The 12,839-nt window shown below is 60.6% G+C and overlaps 1 protein-coding gene across 1 annotated transcript in view; it reads right to left on the reverse strand.

Moving 5' to 3' along the window:
* The window catches only part of CPAMD8 (C3 and PZP like alpha-2-macroglobulin domain containing 8), an 82,918-nt gene that overhangs the window by 4,299 nt on the left and 65,780 nt on the right, over nucleotides 1–12,839 (reverse strand). The window contains exons 28-36 of the mRNA XM_034658001.1: nucleotides 6,521–6,677; nucleotides 6,333–6,407; nucleotides 5,036–5,201; nucleotides 4,028–4,114; nucleotides 3,815–3,951; nucleotides 3,231–3,386; nucleotides 3,068–3,130; nucleotides 2,098–2,282; nucleotides 388–475 (exon numbers count right to left, since the gene is read on the reverse strand). Coding sequence (XP_034513892.1) covers nucleotides 388–475; nucleotides 2,098–2,282; nucleotides 3,068–3,130; nucleotides 3,231–3,386; nucleotides 3,815–3,951; nucleotides 4,028–4,114; nucleotides 5,036–5,201; nucleotides 6,333–6,407; nucleotides 6,521–6,677 — 1,114 coding nt within the window. The remainder of the gene's footprint in view (nucleotides 1–387; nucleotides 476–2,097; nucleotides 2,283–3,067; nucleotides 3,131–3,230; nucleotides 3,387–3,814; nucleotides 3,952–4,027; nucleotides 4,115–5,035; nucleotides 5,202–6,332; nucleotides 6,408–6,520; nucleotides 6,678–12,839) is intronic.

Consider the following 12,839-nt stretch of genomic DNA (forward strand, 5'->3'; position numbering starts at 1 on the left):
CCTTTCCTTCTCTGTCCTCCCCACACTGCAGACCTCCTCCGGCCTTGGGCAAGACAGCACCTCCCTTTTGTGCCTCCTACACACAAAAGGGGACGTGGGACTGGTCTCTTTTGAATTTGAGGGCAGTGGCAGGTTTCTGGAGAACCAGGGCCGAGGGCACCCTATGGCACCCCACGTTCTCCCCACAGCATATCCATATTTGCTGAATTCCTTCTCCACCACCTGGATCCCACCCCTTCCCACTTGCCCCTCAACAGGCGACCAGCCCCAAAGCACCAACTCTGCCCAGGAGGGAAAAAAAAATTATGAAGGGCTAGGAATTTGCAACCTGGACAGGGCGGTCAGCTAGAGACCCCACCTGGCTCCTGCCTGCCGGCGCCCCCTCACCTGCTCCAGGCTCTCGATGTCCACCCGGAAGCCCGAGAGCAGGGGCACCTCCAGGACAGCCATATTGGAGGACCCTGCATGCAGCCACCTTCCAATGAAAGGAGAGATAGGCCCTCGAGCTCAAGCCCCATGGCGGAATTCATGTCCCCCTCTGACACCCACAATCCCCGCGGCTGAAGTCCTGGGGGAGCCCACCCTGGGCTTGGCTGGGTGGCCCATCTATACAAACACAGGTGGCCGGGCCATCAGTCAACCCATTTCACAGCTGACACCCTAAGACCATGAGGAGAGGGCTTTGCTGAGGGTTCTGGCCCTGATCCAGGTCTACTGACTCTGGGTCATCCTTGCCCCGAACCCCAAGCTATGTCCCCAGCACAGGAAGCAGCTCCGTGGGGCGAGCCCCGGTGACTTGGGATCCCCACTCACTCCCCAGGGCCAGCCATCCGTGTCCCCTTCTGTGACATGGGGTGTGTGTAATTGGCCTCTGGGGCCTGCTCCATGCCAGGCCCTCGCAGTGCCGGGTGCTGGTGACAAGGAGGGACCCGCAGACTGGGGGCCCAAGGGCCATGGTGGCCACAGCCCCTGGGGAGGCTTCCTGTGGGGATGCGGCCTGAGCATGCCCATATCTGGATGGCAGTGGTTCTTTCTGACACATCTGAGAGACGAACAATGATCTCCCCAGCAGGCCTGGTGGGGCCAGAGAGTTGGGGCCAGCCCGGCTGCCTCCCGCCCCCCCCCGACCCCAGTTGACGGCAGGTGGTTGGTCATGGCGGAGGAGGGCGGCGTAGGCAGCTCCAATGGGTTTTGGATGCCATGACAGCCATCCACCTTTGGGCTCCCAAACCGTCACCGTGGCAACAAGCATCCTGTGAGGGCAGCTGCCTGTGTCCCCCACCCCGCAAGGACCCTCTGTGGCCTGGTCCCAGGATCACCGTCAGGGAACCTGGAGGCCTGGGTCTGGTGTATCCGGCAGGGGCCACAAACGGCTGTCCCCACTTGGGTCACCTGCCTCACCTGTCACTGGGGTCTGCTGCATCCATCTGGAAGATTCCATTGCCCTCTTCATTTCAAAAACCATCGGCAGTCTAAGTGCCTGACAGTAAGCATTTGGTTGCAAAAGCTTCCATTTGAAAGATACCCATCTTGGATCAGCCGACTGCCAGCTGCGTGACACAGCGGCAGATAACGAGCTAGACGAGGGTCAGGCGCCCCCACACAGGAAGTTCCCCTTTGAGAAAACCCCGGGTCACCAAGAGAGAGCGGACCCGCTTTCCCCTTCTTACTCCCTCATTCCTGCACTTATCTTTTTAAATTTGCCTGTAAGAGGGGACTGGCGAAAACCTAGGCCCCCACCCCTGCCCCAGTAAAAGGCAAAGCCCCACCCAGGTCCAGACTTTCTCTCCACCTGTGACCTCGCGGTGTGGCCCTGGGCCTGCCCGGTAATGAACCTTGTCCCTCAAAGCTCCCCGACGGTTGTTGCTGCGGTATCTTGCAACCACAGCGGGAACCGCCAGGGCTGGTCCAGCCACGGCAGCGGGAAATGTAGCGGGGGCCCGAGGAGGGCCCCGGGCATTCCAGCTGACAGCCTCGCAGTCCACAGGCTCAGACTGAGCACCTGCTTGGCACCCTGGTCCCAGGAGGCCATGCTCCTCTGATACGACCCCCCTCGGAGGCCCAGACGGGTGCCAGCCAGCGGGGAGGTGGCCTTACCTGGTGCACACCTCCAGGGTCACCTGGTACTCCTGGTGATGCTGGTCGGCCGCCGGGTCGTCGTCATCAGCGGTGGAGGCGGGAGCGGGGGTCCGCCGCGGCTCAGCCTCGGGCTCCTGGAGGCTCACGAACAGCTGGAAGGCTGGTTTGGCCACCGGGTCCGGCACGTGGTAGGTGACATCAATCTGGGGGTATGGGAGGACTGAGGCTTAGGGAACCCGGGGTGGGGGGAGGGGAGAGGCAGCAGCATGGCTGGAACGATGGCAGAAGTGGCATCAGCGACAGACGTGGGGACTACTGTTACTTCATTTAGTCCTGCAATGGCCTAAGTGAGCGTAAGTCCGACCGTCATCCCCTTTTCACACATGTGAAGCCCAGGTCCCACAGCCTCCAGGCCTCTCCCACCTATCCACTGTGTTGTCTGGGCTCCCGTTTTAGAGATGGGGAAGCTGAGGCTTCCAGGGTCTCCAGGCAGACCTGCCCACTGACCACTAGCCACAGCGCACAAGCCTGGCCGGCCCCGGCCCAGAGTGCAGCTAAATGCCTGGGCCTGGTGACCAAGGGGCTACAGGGAGGGCGAGGCTGAGGCATCCTGGTCCAGGGGCTGAGGGAGGGCACCCAGGCGGGGAATCCTGGTCCAGGCCGCCACAGGGACAATAAACATGAGGCCCTGGGCCAACTCCAGGGGGTGGGGGTGGGGCATCTGTTTATGGTCAGAGACCACTGGATTGAGGGTCAAATGGATTTTCTTGGGGGGGGCCCACACCCGAGAGGAGGCACGGCCACCTGCCTTGGGCACACTGGGCTGCATTACGGGGGACAGACAGTCTGCCCCAGGGTGTCTCTCAGCCACACACATCCACCCCACTCAGCCTGGCCCACCGTTGAGCTTGGAGCCCCCAGCCTGCCCCTCTGGGTGCCCCCAGGTTCCAGGTGCCCCAGGGAACACCTGATGTCCCTGCCGCCTCACCTGCATCAGGCAGCAGCCTTCGCCCTTGGCACTCACGAACAGCCCCGTGGGAAGGCTGGGGATCTGAAAGAGAGAGGACACCGTGACACCCTCCACAGACACACAAGGGTGGGTGGGCGGGCAGCGGGGAGGGGCCCCCAACCCCTGGTCTGGGAAGACACACCGCCGCTGTCTGCAGAACCTTCTGGTTGGCCCTGTGCAGCTCGAAGGTCTCCTGGTAGTCCAAGTTGGTGGAAGCCAGGGAGACGGTGAGGTTGACACTGCCAGCGTAGGACAAGATGGCATACTCTGCCAAGGCCTGCAGAGCCACACAAGTGTCCTAGGCATAGACGAGGAGGTGCTGTCAGCCCCAGGGACGGGTCACCAGCAGCCTCCCTGCCCCCACTCCGGGAAGTCTGGCCCAAACCGGGGGCACCATGCATGTACCCTCTCTGAAGGCCAGAGACCCCTGTGGCTGGAACAGAGAGTGAATCTGGGGCAGACGTCCATGGCCTAGGGGCCGTGACAACGGGTAGGCATCTCCGCAGAGGCAGAGGCTGGGTCCTGGTCCCAGAGCCAAGTGCGTCTGTCTGTCCCTTGAGATCCACCACCTCCCCCCACCAGCCTTCCCCTGGACTCCATGTCCCCAAGGAGCCCCCCTCGGACTTGAAGCTGGTGGTGCCTTCCTGGTGGGCTCTGAGCCCTGAGCCTGGACCTCAGTGACCCTGCTGGGACCTGAGCCCCTTCCTCTGGCCCTGGTCAACTCACCTGAGTGGAGGAGAAGCCCCCGAGCGCGTTCCGCTGCTGGGACAGCCACTTCACCACGGGCAGGGCAGTGGCCACGTCACCCAGGAGGGTGTAGGTCAGCAGGGCATAGGCTGTCATTTCCACCTCGGCCGAGACCACTGCAACGGACGAGGCTGGCTGGGGCCTTTCAATGCTGGGACCCAGCACCCAGCACCCAAAGCAGGGGGCCAGTACCTGACTGAGAGACCCCATCACTGAAGCTCGAGAATGCATCCTTGTCCGCGTCCCGGGAACCCGTCAGGCTCCAGTGGGTTACCCCATCTGCAGGGCCAGGACAGGTCAGGGACCACAACCTAGTGAAGTGTGCGGCCTGGCATCCCGTGGGGAGGGTCACTGCAGGTGGTCTCAAGAAGAAACAACCGGTGGGGGGGGGACGGTGTGGACCCCAGGGGAGGAGGGTGCCGGGGCAGAGGGCTGGGGCAAGAAGGACCTCGGGGCTGTCTCCTATCTGCAACTCCGTGACAGACCCCGTCCCTCCCACACCCCTGGCAGACATCAATGGCCTCCCTCCTGATGGGGCCCTGATGGGGCTCCAGCCAACCCCACTTAGGACCGAGGAAGCCACTTGCTACTTGCAAAGGTGCCAAGGATTCTGAGCTCATGTGAGGCATAGAAAGGCCTCACACCATAGAGAAATCGGTGCTTCCTGCCCAAGATCTCAAGCAGGCGCTCCTAGATACTCTCATCCAGGTGGCTGGTTTTAAAGAATTTTGCTTAAGTTTTTTTTTTCTTCCTAGCCATGAAAGCATTCCTCAGGTGACATCATAAGCCGAGAAGCTGCTGGGGAAGGTGGGGAGTGGGATGAGGGCCAGAGGTGGGACAGGAGGAGGCTCAGTCTAAGCCTCTTCGACTGGGGCTCCCCAAATATAGTGGATACTCATTTTCTCGATGGGGAGACTGACATCCCAAAGATGGAGAAGGCTTCGCAAGGCTCACCCAGGGATGGAGGGCAGGGGCCCTCCCTGGGGCGGGGGTTGCTATCCCCTATTTCACAAGAGAGAAAAATGACACTCGGGCTCAAGTCAGTTCATCAAATGGAGCCACCATGGAGATGGGACCAGTAACAAACCAGAGTGAGCAAAGGTGCCTCCTTAGTGCCCGCATGTGTCCGTGAGGCATCTACTGGGTGCACTGTGGGCTGGCCCCACAGTGGCCTCAGGGGTGGCAGCGGGGGTCCCCTACCCTGTGTGATGGCCAGGCTGCGGAGCTTTCGCAGCGCCGCGGGGGCTGCTGGGCTGTGGAGCAGGGTCAGTGCGTAGGTGGTCAGGGCGCTGCTGTAGGGGTCCGCGGCCTGGGCTGCACTGGACTCCAGGAAGTGCCTCGCTCTGGCAATGGCGCTCCTCTCCTCCTGCGGGATGGGGTGGGGAGCTGGAGCCCTGGGAGGCTGCTGTGTTCCCCCATCCACCTGCCCACCCACAGATTCCCAGGGCGCACCCAGGGAGAGCACTGGATGGCTCACAGACTCTCATTTTGCCTCCCTATGGAGCTCCCACAAGCCTGCAGACCTGGCTTTCAAAACCCCATCCCCTTTATGTTGGTGCCAACTTTTTCTGAATGAGGTCTGAGCACAGCAGAGCAACTCGAAGTTCTGGAAGGAGTAGGCAGAGCCCTGACCACCCTGTCCCACCTACCCCACCACCAGGCTGGCTTCTGAGAGCCCTTGCCCAGGCCCACCTCATCCTCTAGGCTTCACCTCCATTGTCACCTCCTCCAGGAAGTCCACCAACCCTGATCACACTTCCCCCCAACCCCAGTGTGAGCCACTGGACCACAGAAACTGAGTCCATATCCAGTGACAGCTTAATTCAGAGAAGAGGCCCAATAATACCAGTTAAGTGGGGGGAAATGAGTGATTAGAAGGATTAATGAAGTTAGCAAATGAGCATTGGTGTTCCTGTGGGACCAGTGGAGCCACAGTGTCAAGATAACCCACAATTTATCATCAGAGGATGCAGCATGGACACAGCTGTTAGCAATGGTGGGGTCCCTACCCCCAGGGCTGAGACCACCATGGACACCCTCACTGCAGGGAACGTGCTACCCCCACCCCTGTTTCACAGAAGCAGCAATGGCTCCGGAGTCCTCCGGGACACCCAAACCTTGACTGGCTCCAGTACCAACTGTAAATGAAGGTTCTAGACGCTTCCCCCCAAAATGTTCACAAGTTTTTGTACAGGACTCCCTGACCAGCCAGGAACCTGCTCTAGCCCCAAATGAATCGCTAAACGGGCTGGGGGCATCAGATCCTGGGAGATCTCAGGATACAGCTCCCCCTGCCCCCCCACCCCCCGCCCCAATTATCACAGGAATTTCTCAATCCCCTGCCCGGGCTACAAGAAGGTGGACATCCTGGGACCGCTGAAAAGCACGAGAAGGAGTAGAAGGAGGGCATCAAGGAAGAAATAAGGCCTGCCAGAGGATGGCCAGCCTGGCCTGCGGGGGAAAGCCGCCCACCGCTCCCTGGCCGCCCCGGGCTCACCTCCGAGGCCGGGCCCGTCTCCAGGAGCGCAGCCACCACGTAGGCCGTCAGCGGGACTGTGCCGTGGACCCCACCCTGCAAGAAGACCCCCGAGCCTCACCCCGAGCCGGAGGGGACAGCCCCCGACAGCAGCGGGGAGCAGGCGGGTCAGGGCGAAGGTGCCGGAGGGGGGCCGAGGGGCCGCTCACCTGGATGTCCTTGTTCAGGATCCTGCCCACAGCTGGGAAGGAGCCGTCCCCCCGCTGCTGCCGGACGATCCAGCCCTTGGCAGCCGCCATCTCCTGCGGGTCGATGAAGATGAAGCTGCGCGCCTGCGCAAAGGACTTCAGGACAAAGGCCGTGAGCCTGAAATAGGACGAGGCGGGGGCTGGGAGGGCCACGGGCTGGGGGCGGTTGTTTGGGGGGAGGGCCCCGCCCGTGTGCCCCCTGAGGAACGGTGCATGCTCCCCGCACAGCCCCGGGTCTCTGCCTCCTCACCTGTGACATGGGAGGGGCCGCCGTGCACTCGCAGGGCTGCTGTGAGCGCTCCAGGGAAGGGGGTGGGCACCCAGCAGGGCCCAACGACAGAGGCCAGCCTCCCTCCCGGGCCCTCCCGCCCTGGCACTCGAGGCCTTCCTGTGAGCTGGTCCAGCCCTGCCTCCCCCTGCCACGTGCAGAAGACCTTCCTTGTTGCCCCTCCGCCGCCACTGCCCGAGGGATCCCCAGGCTTGCAGAGAGATCTCCAGTCTTTCTCTGGACCCTGTACCCAGGGTGTCTTAGATGCTTGGACCCCGTTAGGGGCATTTCAGTCCCTGGACCTGGGAATGACTTTTGAATGGGCACATGAGGTGAGGCTGGGAGCAGCTGTTGCAACTTTGCCACCACGAGGGGAGTAGCCACTGTGCTGAGAGAGCCCACAGGGACCAAAGGAAAGAACCGGGGGCCCTGATGCATTGCGGGGCTGCCAGACTGGCCGGCCCTGTAGCCTCCCCAGCCCTGCGGTGTGAATTGACATTGAGAATTGCCTCTCAGCCAGATTTCTGTTGCTTGCTGTCGAAAACATTCCATCAACCCACTAGCCTCAGTTACCCCCTCCAGGCACTGGGCAAGTCGTATTTCCTTCCTATCTACACAGAATGAGGTCCCGCTTGTGTCTCAACACTCCACCCACGTGTCTTTCCCCAGAGGAAGCCTCTTGGGCACCCCCACTCTGGGATGGACGTCTCTGGACTCCCAGGACCTCCCCACAGCCCACCTCTGTGTCACAGCTGTCCAACATTGGCTTTGCAGCCTGTGCCTCACCCACCCCGCCCCCGTCCCCACTGCATCGCGGCGCACCTGAGTGAGGTTGGTGGCACCGAGGGATGAATGAGGGGGTGAAAAATCAACGCAGGAAAACCACTGAATGGAAAGCAAGGAGCTTAGAGGGATGAGCAACAGGGTAGAGAAGCAGGCCCCCCTCTTCAAGATCAAGTGGCACCCCCACCCACGCCCACCGGGTGGCTACTGTCCAAACGGCAGAAACCAACAAGTGTGGCGAGGACCTGCAGACCCTGGAGCCCCTGTGCGCTGTCGCGGGACTGTAAACCCATGCAGCAGCTGTAAAAACCCAGTTGTGCGGTTCCTGGCCAAGTTAGAGGTTGAGCTCCCATGGGATCCGGTAATTCCACTTTTGGGAACATCCCCTGGGGAAACGGAAGCTGGTTGTCAAAGAGATATTTGTACATCCGTGTTCACGGCAGCTCTATCACCTATCACAGCAGCTAAAACATGGGATGACCCGGGTGTCTAGACTGAGGAAGAGATTCACAAAACGGGGTGCCTCCACGCACTGGGATGTTACTCAGCCTTAAGAGGGAGAAACTCTGAGCCCCGCTCCAGCACGCTTGAACCGCGAGCACACCGTGTGCCGTGAAGCAAGCCGGGAAGAAAATGACGCTATGATCGCACTCACGTGAGGTCCCGGAAGTGGCCAAATTCACAGGGACAGAAATTAAAACGGGGGTGCGGGGGGGAGGGGGAGGGGGTGCTGGAGCTGGGGAGTCGTGTGTAATAGACACAGTGCCTCAGATTTACAAGATTAAGGAGTTCTGGGGACGGACGGGGGTGACAGCTGCATGAATATAGTGGATGTCACTGGACTGGACACTTAATGGTGAAGATGATAAATTGTATGTTATGTGTACTTTACCACACACACAAAAAAATTACGAGAATGAAAATCAAGGCCGTGTAGGTCAATTGCCAAAATGTGAAATAGCCCATAACCCTCAGGCTGCGTGGACCTCTCCTATCCTAGGAGTCTGCTCGTCTGGACCACTCTCCCTCCCAGACCCCCACACCCATCCTTTCTCCAGCCTTCGGGGGCACCTGAACAGCCAGGTCGTGCTCGGCTCCCATCGCCCAAGCCCGCCCCGCAGGCAGAGGGAGGGGCCAGACACCGTGCGCATGCGCAGGCGCTGTGCCGCGGGGCTAAGGGGGGTGCGGTGCCCGGGGGCTGGGCAGTGTGGAATTGCCACCCTCTCCCTGGGCAGGTCGGCCCGCTGGAGCCAAGTGAGCAACACGGCACCCGGCGGAGCTCGGCCAGCTGGGTCGCTGCTCCCGCGGGCCCTGGCGCTGCTGCTGTGCCGTGGACACTGTGTGTCCGCTTCAGGACGGGGAGGGCAGTTTTCACGCCCACAGAGGCCGCAGGGGCGGCCCGGATGGCGCGCGGGGAGAGCAACCCCATCTGGGGACAGGAGTTGGGGTGCCCCACAGTCTCTGTGAACCACAACGTGGATATGGCAAATCCTCAATCACGCAAACTGCCCGGCTCTGAGGATCCCAGGGAATAATTCCCAGGGGCGCGCAGCCCCACGCTGGGCCCTCCCCGGCCTGACGTCGCCCCAAAAGCCAAAGGGAGCCACATGCAAGGGAAACCAGACTCCGGGCTGCTCTGCCCACACACTCTCCCATCCTCAACCTCCGGGCGGTGGTACGGCCTCCCCTGTCCCCTCCTACATGGGGCCACCACCCCCCCTTTCAGGGTCCAGCGGGCTCTGAAGAGGCCCCGAGCACTGAGGACCTGCTCCCGAGAGGCTGGAGAGCAAGGGCTCCGTTCCGGGCAGTGTGGCAACAACAGCGGAAAGAGTAACTATGAGAAAAGTCACTGTCACTGCCACTACCCACCCATCGCTGCACCCAGCAGAGCTGCCCACATCCAGCCCTCCGAATCCCGGGGGGCCGGGACCATGGCTGTCTCCTGGTCACCCTGGGGATCTGGCCCCGAGCGTCCTGGCCACGCGGTGCAGCACAGGAGGCTGCCGCTTTGGGTGGGTGAGCCCCGTGGCCGTGCCCCGAGTGGGGACTCACCACATGCTCCCTGAGGCGTCGCGCTCCCCGAACGCACTGTAGGAGCCGTCCTGGTGCTTGTAGGTCAGCTGCCGCTGGTAGCCTGCGGGGCAAGCAGAGGGGTCAGCGTCCTGGGTTGGGACTGGGCCTGGGAACGTCCCTGCGACCCCCACATGATGCAACACTCACAGCCGGGGTCACCGAAACTGCCCCCCACCCACATCTGGAGTCTGGGAAGAGCCCCACACCCATCGCTGGAGACCCTGAAACGGCTCCACACCATGGGTGTGCTGAAACTGCTACTTTGTTCCTCTCCTTTCCTGACATCGCCTCTCTCACTCCTGGTCACACACAGGCCCTCAGTCATGCCTGGGAGGTCAGGGACCCGCACCATTTCGAGGCAGCACCCTCTGTCCCCAGGGGTGGGGAAAGAGCCAGAGCAGAAGAGCAAGGGGGCAGGGGAGGGAGGAGAGGCGGCCACTCGGGCCACACTGGGTGTTTGGCCTTATTGTGAGGGCAGCAGGCGGCATGGGCCGGGTGAGCTGGGGAGGGCTGCGAGGCGACATGGTCTATAGGGTCCAGAGAGGAAGCAGGGAGACCGGGAGGTGGGCTCCGTCCAGGCAAGCAACGACCATGGGCCTGCATCAGGTGGTGGTGACAGGCGGGTAGGGTTTCTGTGGTATGGGCAGAGCTGCTTAGCTGGGCCAGGGCAGGAGGAAAGAAAGATCTGGAGGGAGCCAAGGTTTGCAGCTTACCCGCTGGAAGGATGGTGCTTTGCCCCCAGCGGTGGCAAAAGCAGCAGAAGGAGTTCTGTGCCAGGTGGACCATGACACCCCCCCCGCCCGCCGCCCCAGTTCATGTCCACCTGGAAGCTCAAGATGGGACCTTATGGGGAAGAAGGATCTTTACAGCTGTGATGATGTTGAGGATCTCCGATAAGATCATCCTGGAATAAGGTGGGACCTAAATCCAATGACTGGTGTCCTTAGAAGAGAAGAGACGCAGAAGTAGACGCAGACACAGGAGAACGAAAGGCCCTGTCTGCGAAGTGCACTCCAAGGAGCCATGCCTACAGCTGTGACAGCAGCCCCAGGAAACGAACACCAGCAAGCCTGGCAGAAAACCAGGGAAGGGGGCTTGACGGGAAGCTTGTAGAGTCAGAAACACCCACGGGCTGAAAGGCACAGGGTCTGGCTGTTCAGGGAGCTCCCGGCTGCCATTGATGATTAGGGGTCATTAGACTTGGGGTGCCAGTCAAGGCCCAAGCCTAGACGGGTTCAGCAACAGACCGAGTGGGCTTCTTGGGGGCTCCCGGCAGCCTCTGGCCAGCCTTTATCAAGCCAGATTGTTGGCCTACGGCAACCCCTGCCTTTGCCTTTCAATCCGAGAGTTTCCACATTCACTATGAGCTCTCGTGCTTTCCTTCTCCTGCTGAGAACGGACGGTCCTGGATCATCAGGACTGCTTTTGGAGATTTGCTACAGGGAACTTTGGCAGGCCAGGAGGCAGGAATTCCAGACTCGCCTCAGGAATCAAGGCGCTCACATGCCTCAGTGTCCCCCATCTAAGAGGGACCTGACTTCCTCTGAGCCAGGCACACGCTGGTCCTTCTTGAAGGCAGAAATTTCCAAGGTTGTGCCGGTGGGCTCTCCTCTCACTCTGGCTGGGACCTAGTGCCCTGGCCAGCCAATCCAATCCAGGCGAACCTGGGGTCTCAGAAGCCCCCACCACTCGCCCCTGCATAGTCTCAGGCTGGCTGCTTCCAGGAGCCTCACTTGGCTCATGTGGGAAATGAGGATCATTAGTCTGGGGGTTTCTGGGAGGGCAAGTTGGGGCAGCACAGGTGGAAGTGCACGTACCTGCCCGCTGTGAATGCCAGCTTCACAGCTGGGTCACATCCTCTCCTTCCTCCCCTTTTGCTCCAGCTCCAGCCCAAGGCCAGAAGCACACCTCCGGAGGCCTCAGGACCTTGGCATCAACTGACTTAACTCCCTTGCTATACAGATAGGAAACTGAGGCACAGAGAACAGGTCCTACCTGAGGACACACAGCAGGTGCCTATGACAGAGGTGGGGCTACGGCCTCCCCGGGGCCCCTCCTATGGGACCAAGACATGCAGAGGGGGCGGGTCAGGGCACTCAGAGGTCCAACCCTCTCACATGGGGGCTGTACCCTTTCCTAAGGATCTGATTCCTGGTGATGGAAGATACTTGGTGCTGCGTGATTTCTGAGGCTGTTCTGTGCTAATTTATTTCTTAAGATAGTGAATGCTATATTACGTAGGGGGAAGAAACTGGAAATACCCCCGCCACGTCCAAGAGGAGTTTAGGACGTTGTATTTTGTAAATGTACGCCATGGACAAAGAGCGTAGCCTAGAAAGCGACTATGAACACATGCTGAGACCCAGCGATTTTACTTCTGGACACGCACCCCACGGAAACGCAGATGCTTTCGCCAAGCACACGGACAGGATGCCTCAGGGCAGCAGGGCTCTAAAAGCCCTGAACATGAAGCTGCTCCAGCGCCCATCATCAGACACGCTGCCCCGATCCCGCCGCGCAGCAGGGGGGTGCACGGACCACGGCGCCCACGGCCCGGGGACAAATCGCACATACACAGCGTGTGGCAGGGACACACTGTAGGACGCCACATGACGAGGCACCAAGAGCGACCGTGCTAACCTGTGTTGCTGGAGAGCGTAATTCAGAGCCCACACAGACAGGGGGATTCTAGGGAATTGTTTTTCTTTTCTAGATGTTTTTTATAATGCTATTATATTGCTCTTTTTTTTAAGATTTATTTATTTGACAGACAGAGAGCACAAGCAGGGGGAGCTGCAGGCAGAGGGAGAAGCAGACTCCCTACTGAGCAGGGAGCCCGATGCGGGACTCGATCCCAGGACCCTGGGATCATGACCTGAGCCAAAGGCAGACGCTTCACCGACTGAGCCACCCAAGCGCCCTATATTGCATTTCTTGTTAAAAAATTTCTACATTTTTAAAAGATGCCGTTCCTCTCCCCGTAGCTGATTCCCAGCATTCAGAACCTTGACCTAACAGGGGCAGACACAGGGCTCCTGCCGACAGTGACCAGATGGGGCCACCCCGAGTGGCCTCTTTCACCCACTTGGGTCCCTTCGTCTGCATCCGCTATGCCGGGCATGTGGGCTGCCTCCCCCCTTGCCCTCCCCCCCGGAG

The sequence above is a fragment of the Ailuropoda melanoleuca genome, chromosome 4, assembly GCF_002007445.2.
Source record: "Ailuropoda melanoleuca isolate Jingjing chromosome 4, ASM200744v2, whole genome shotgun sequence".
Taxonomy (NCBI): domain Eukaryota; kingdom Metazoa; phylum Chordata; class Mammalia; order Carnivora; family Ursidae; genus Ailuropoda; species Ailuropoda melanoleuca.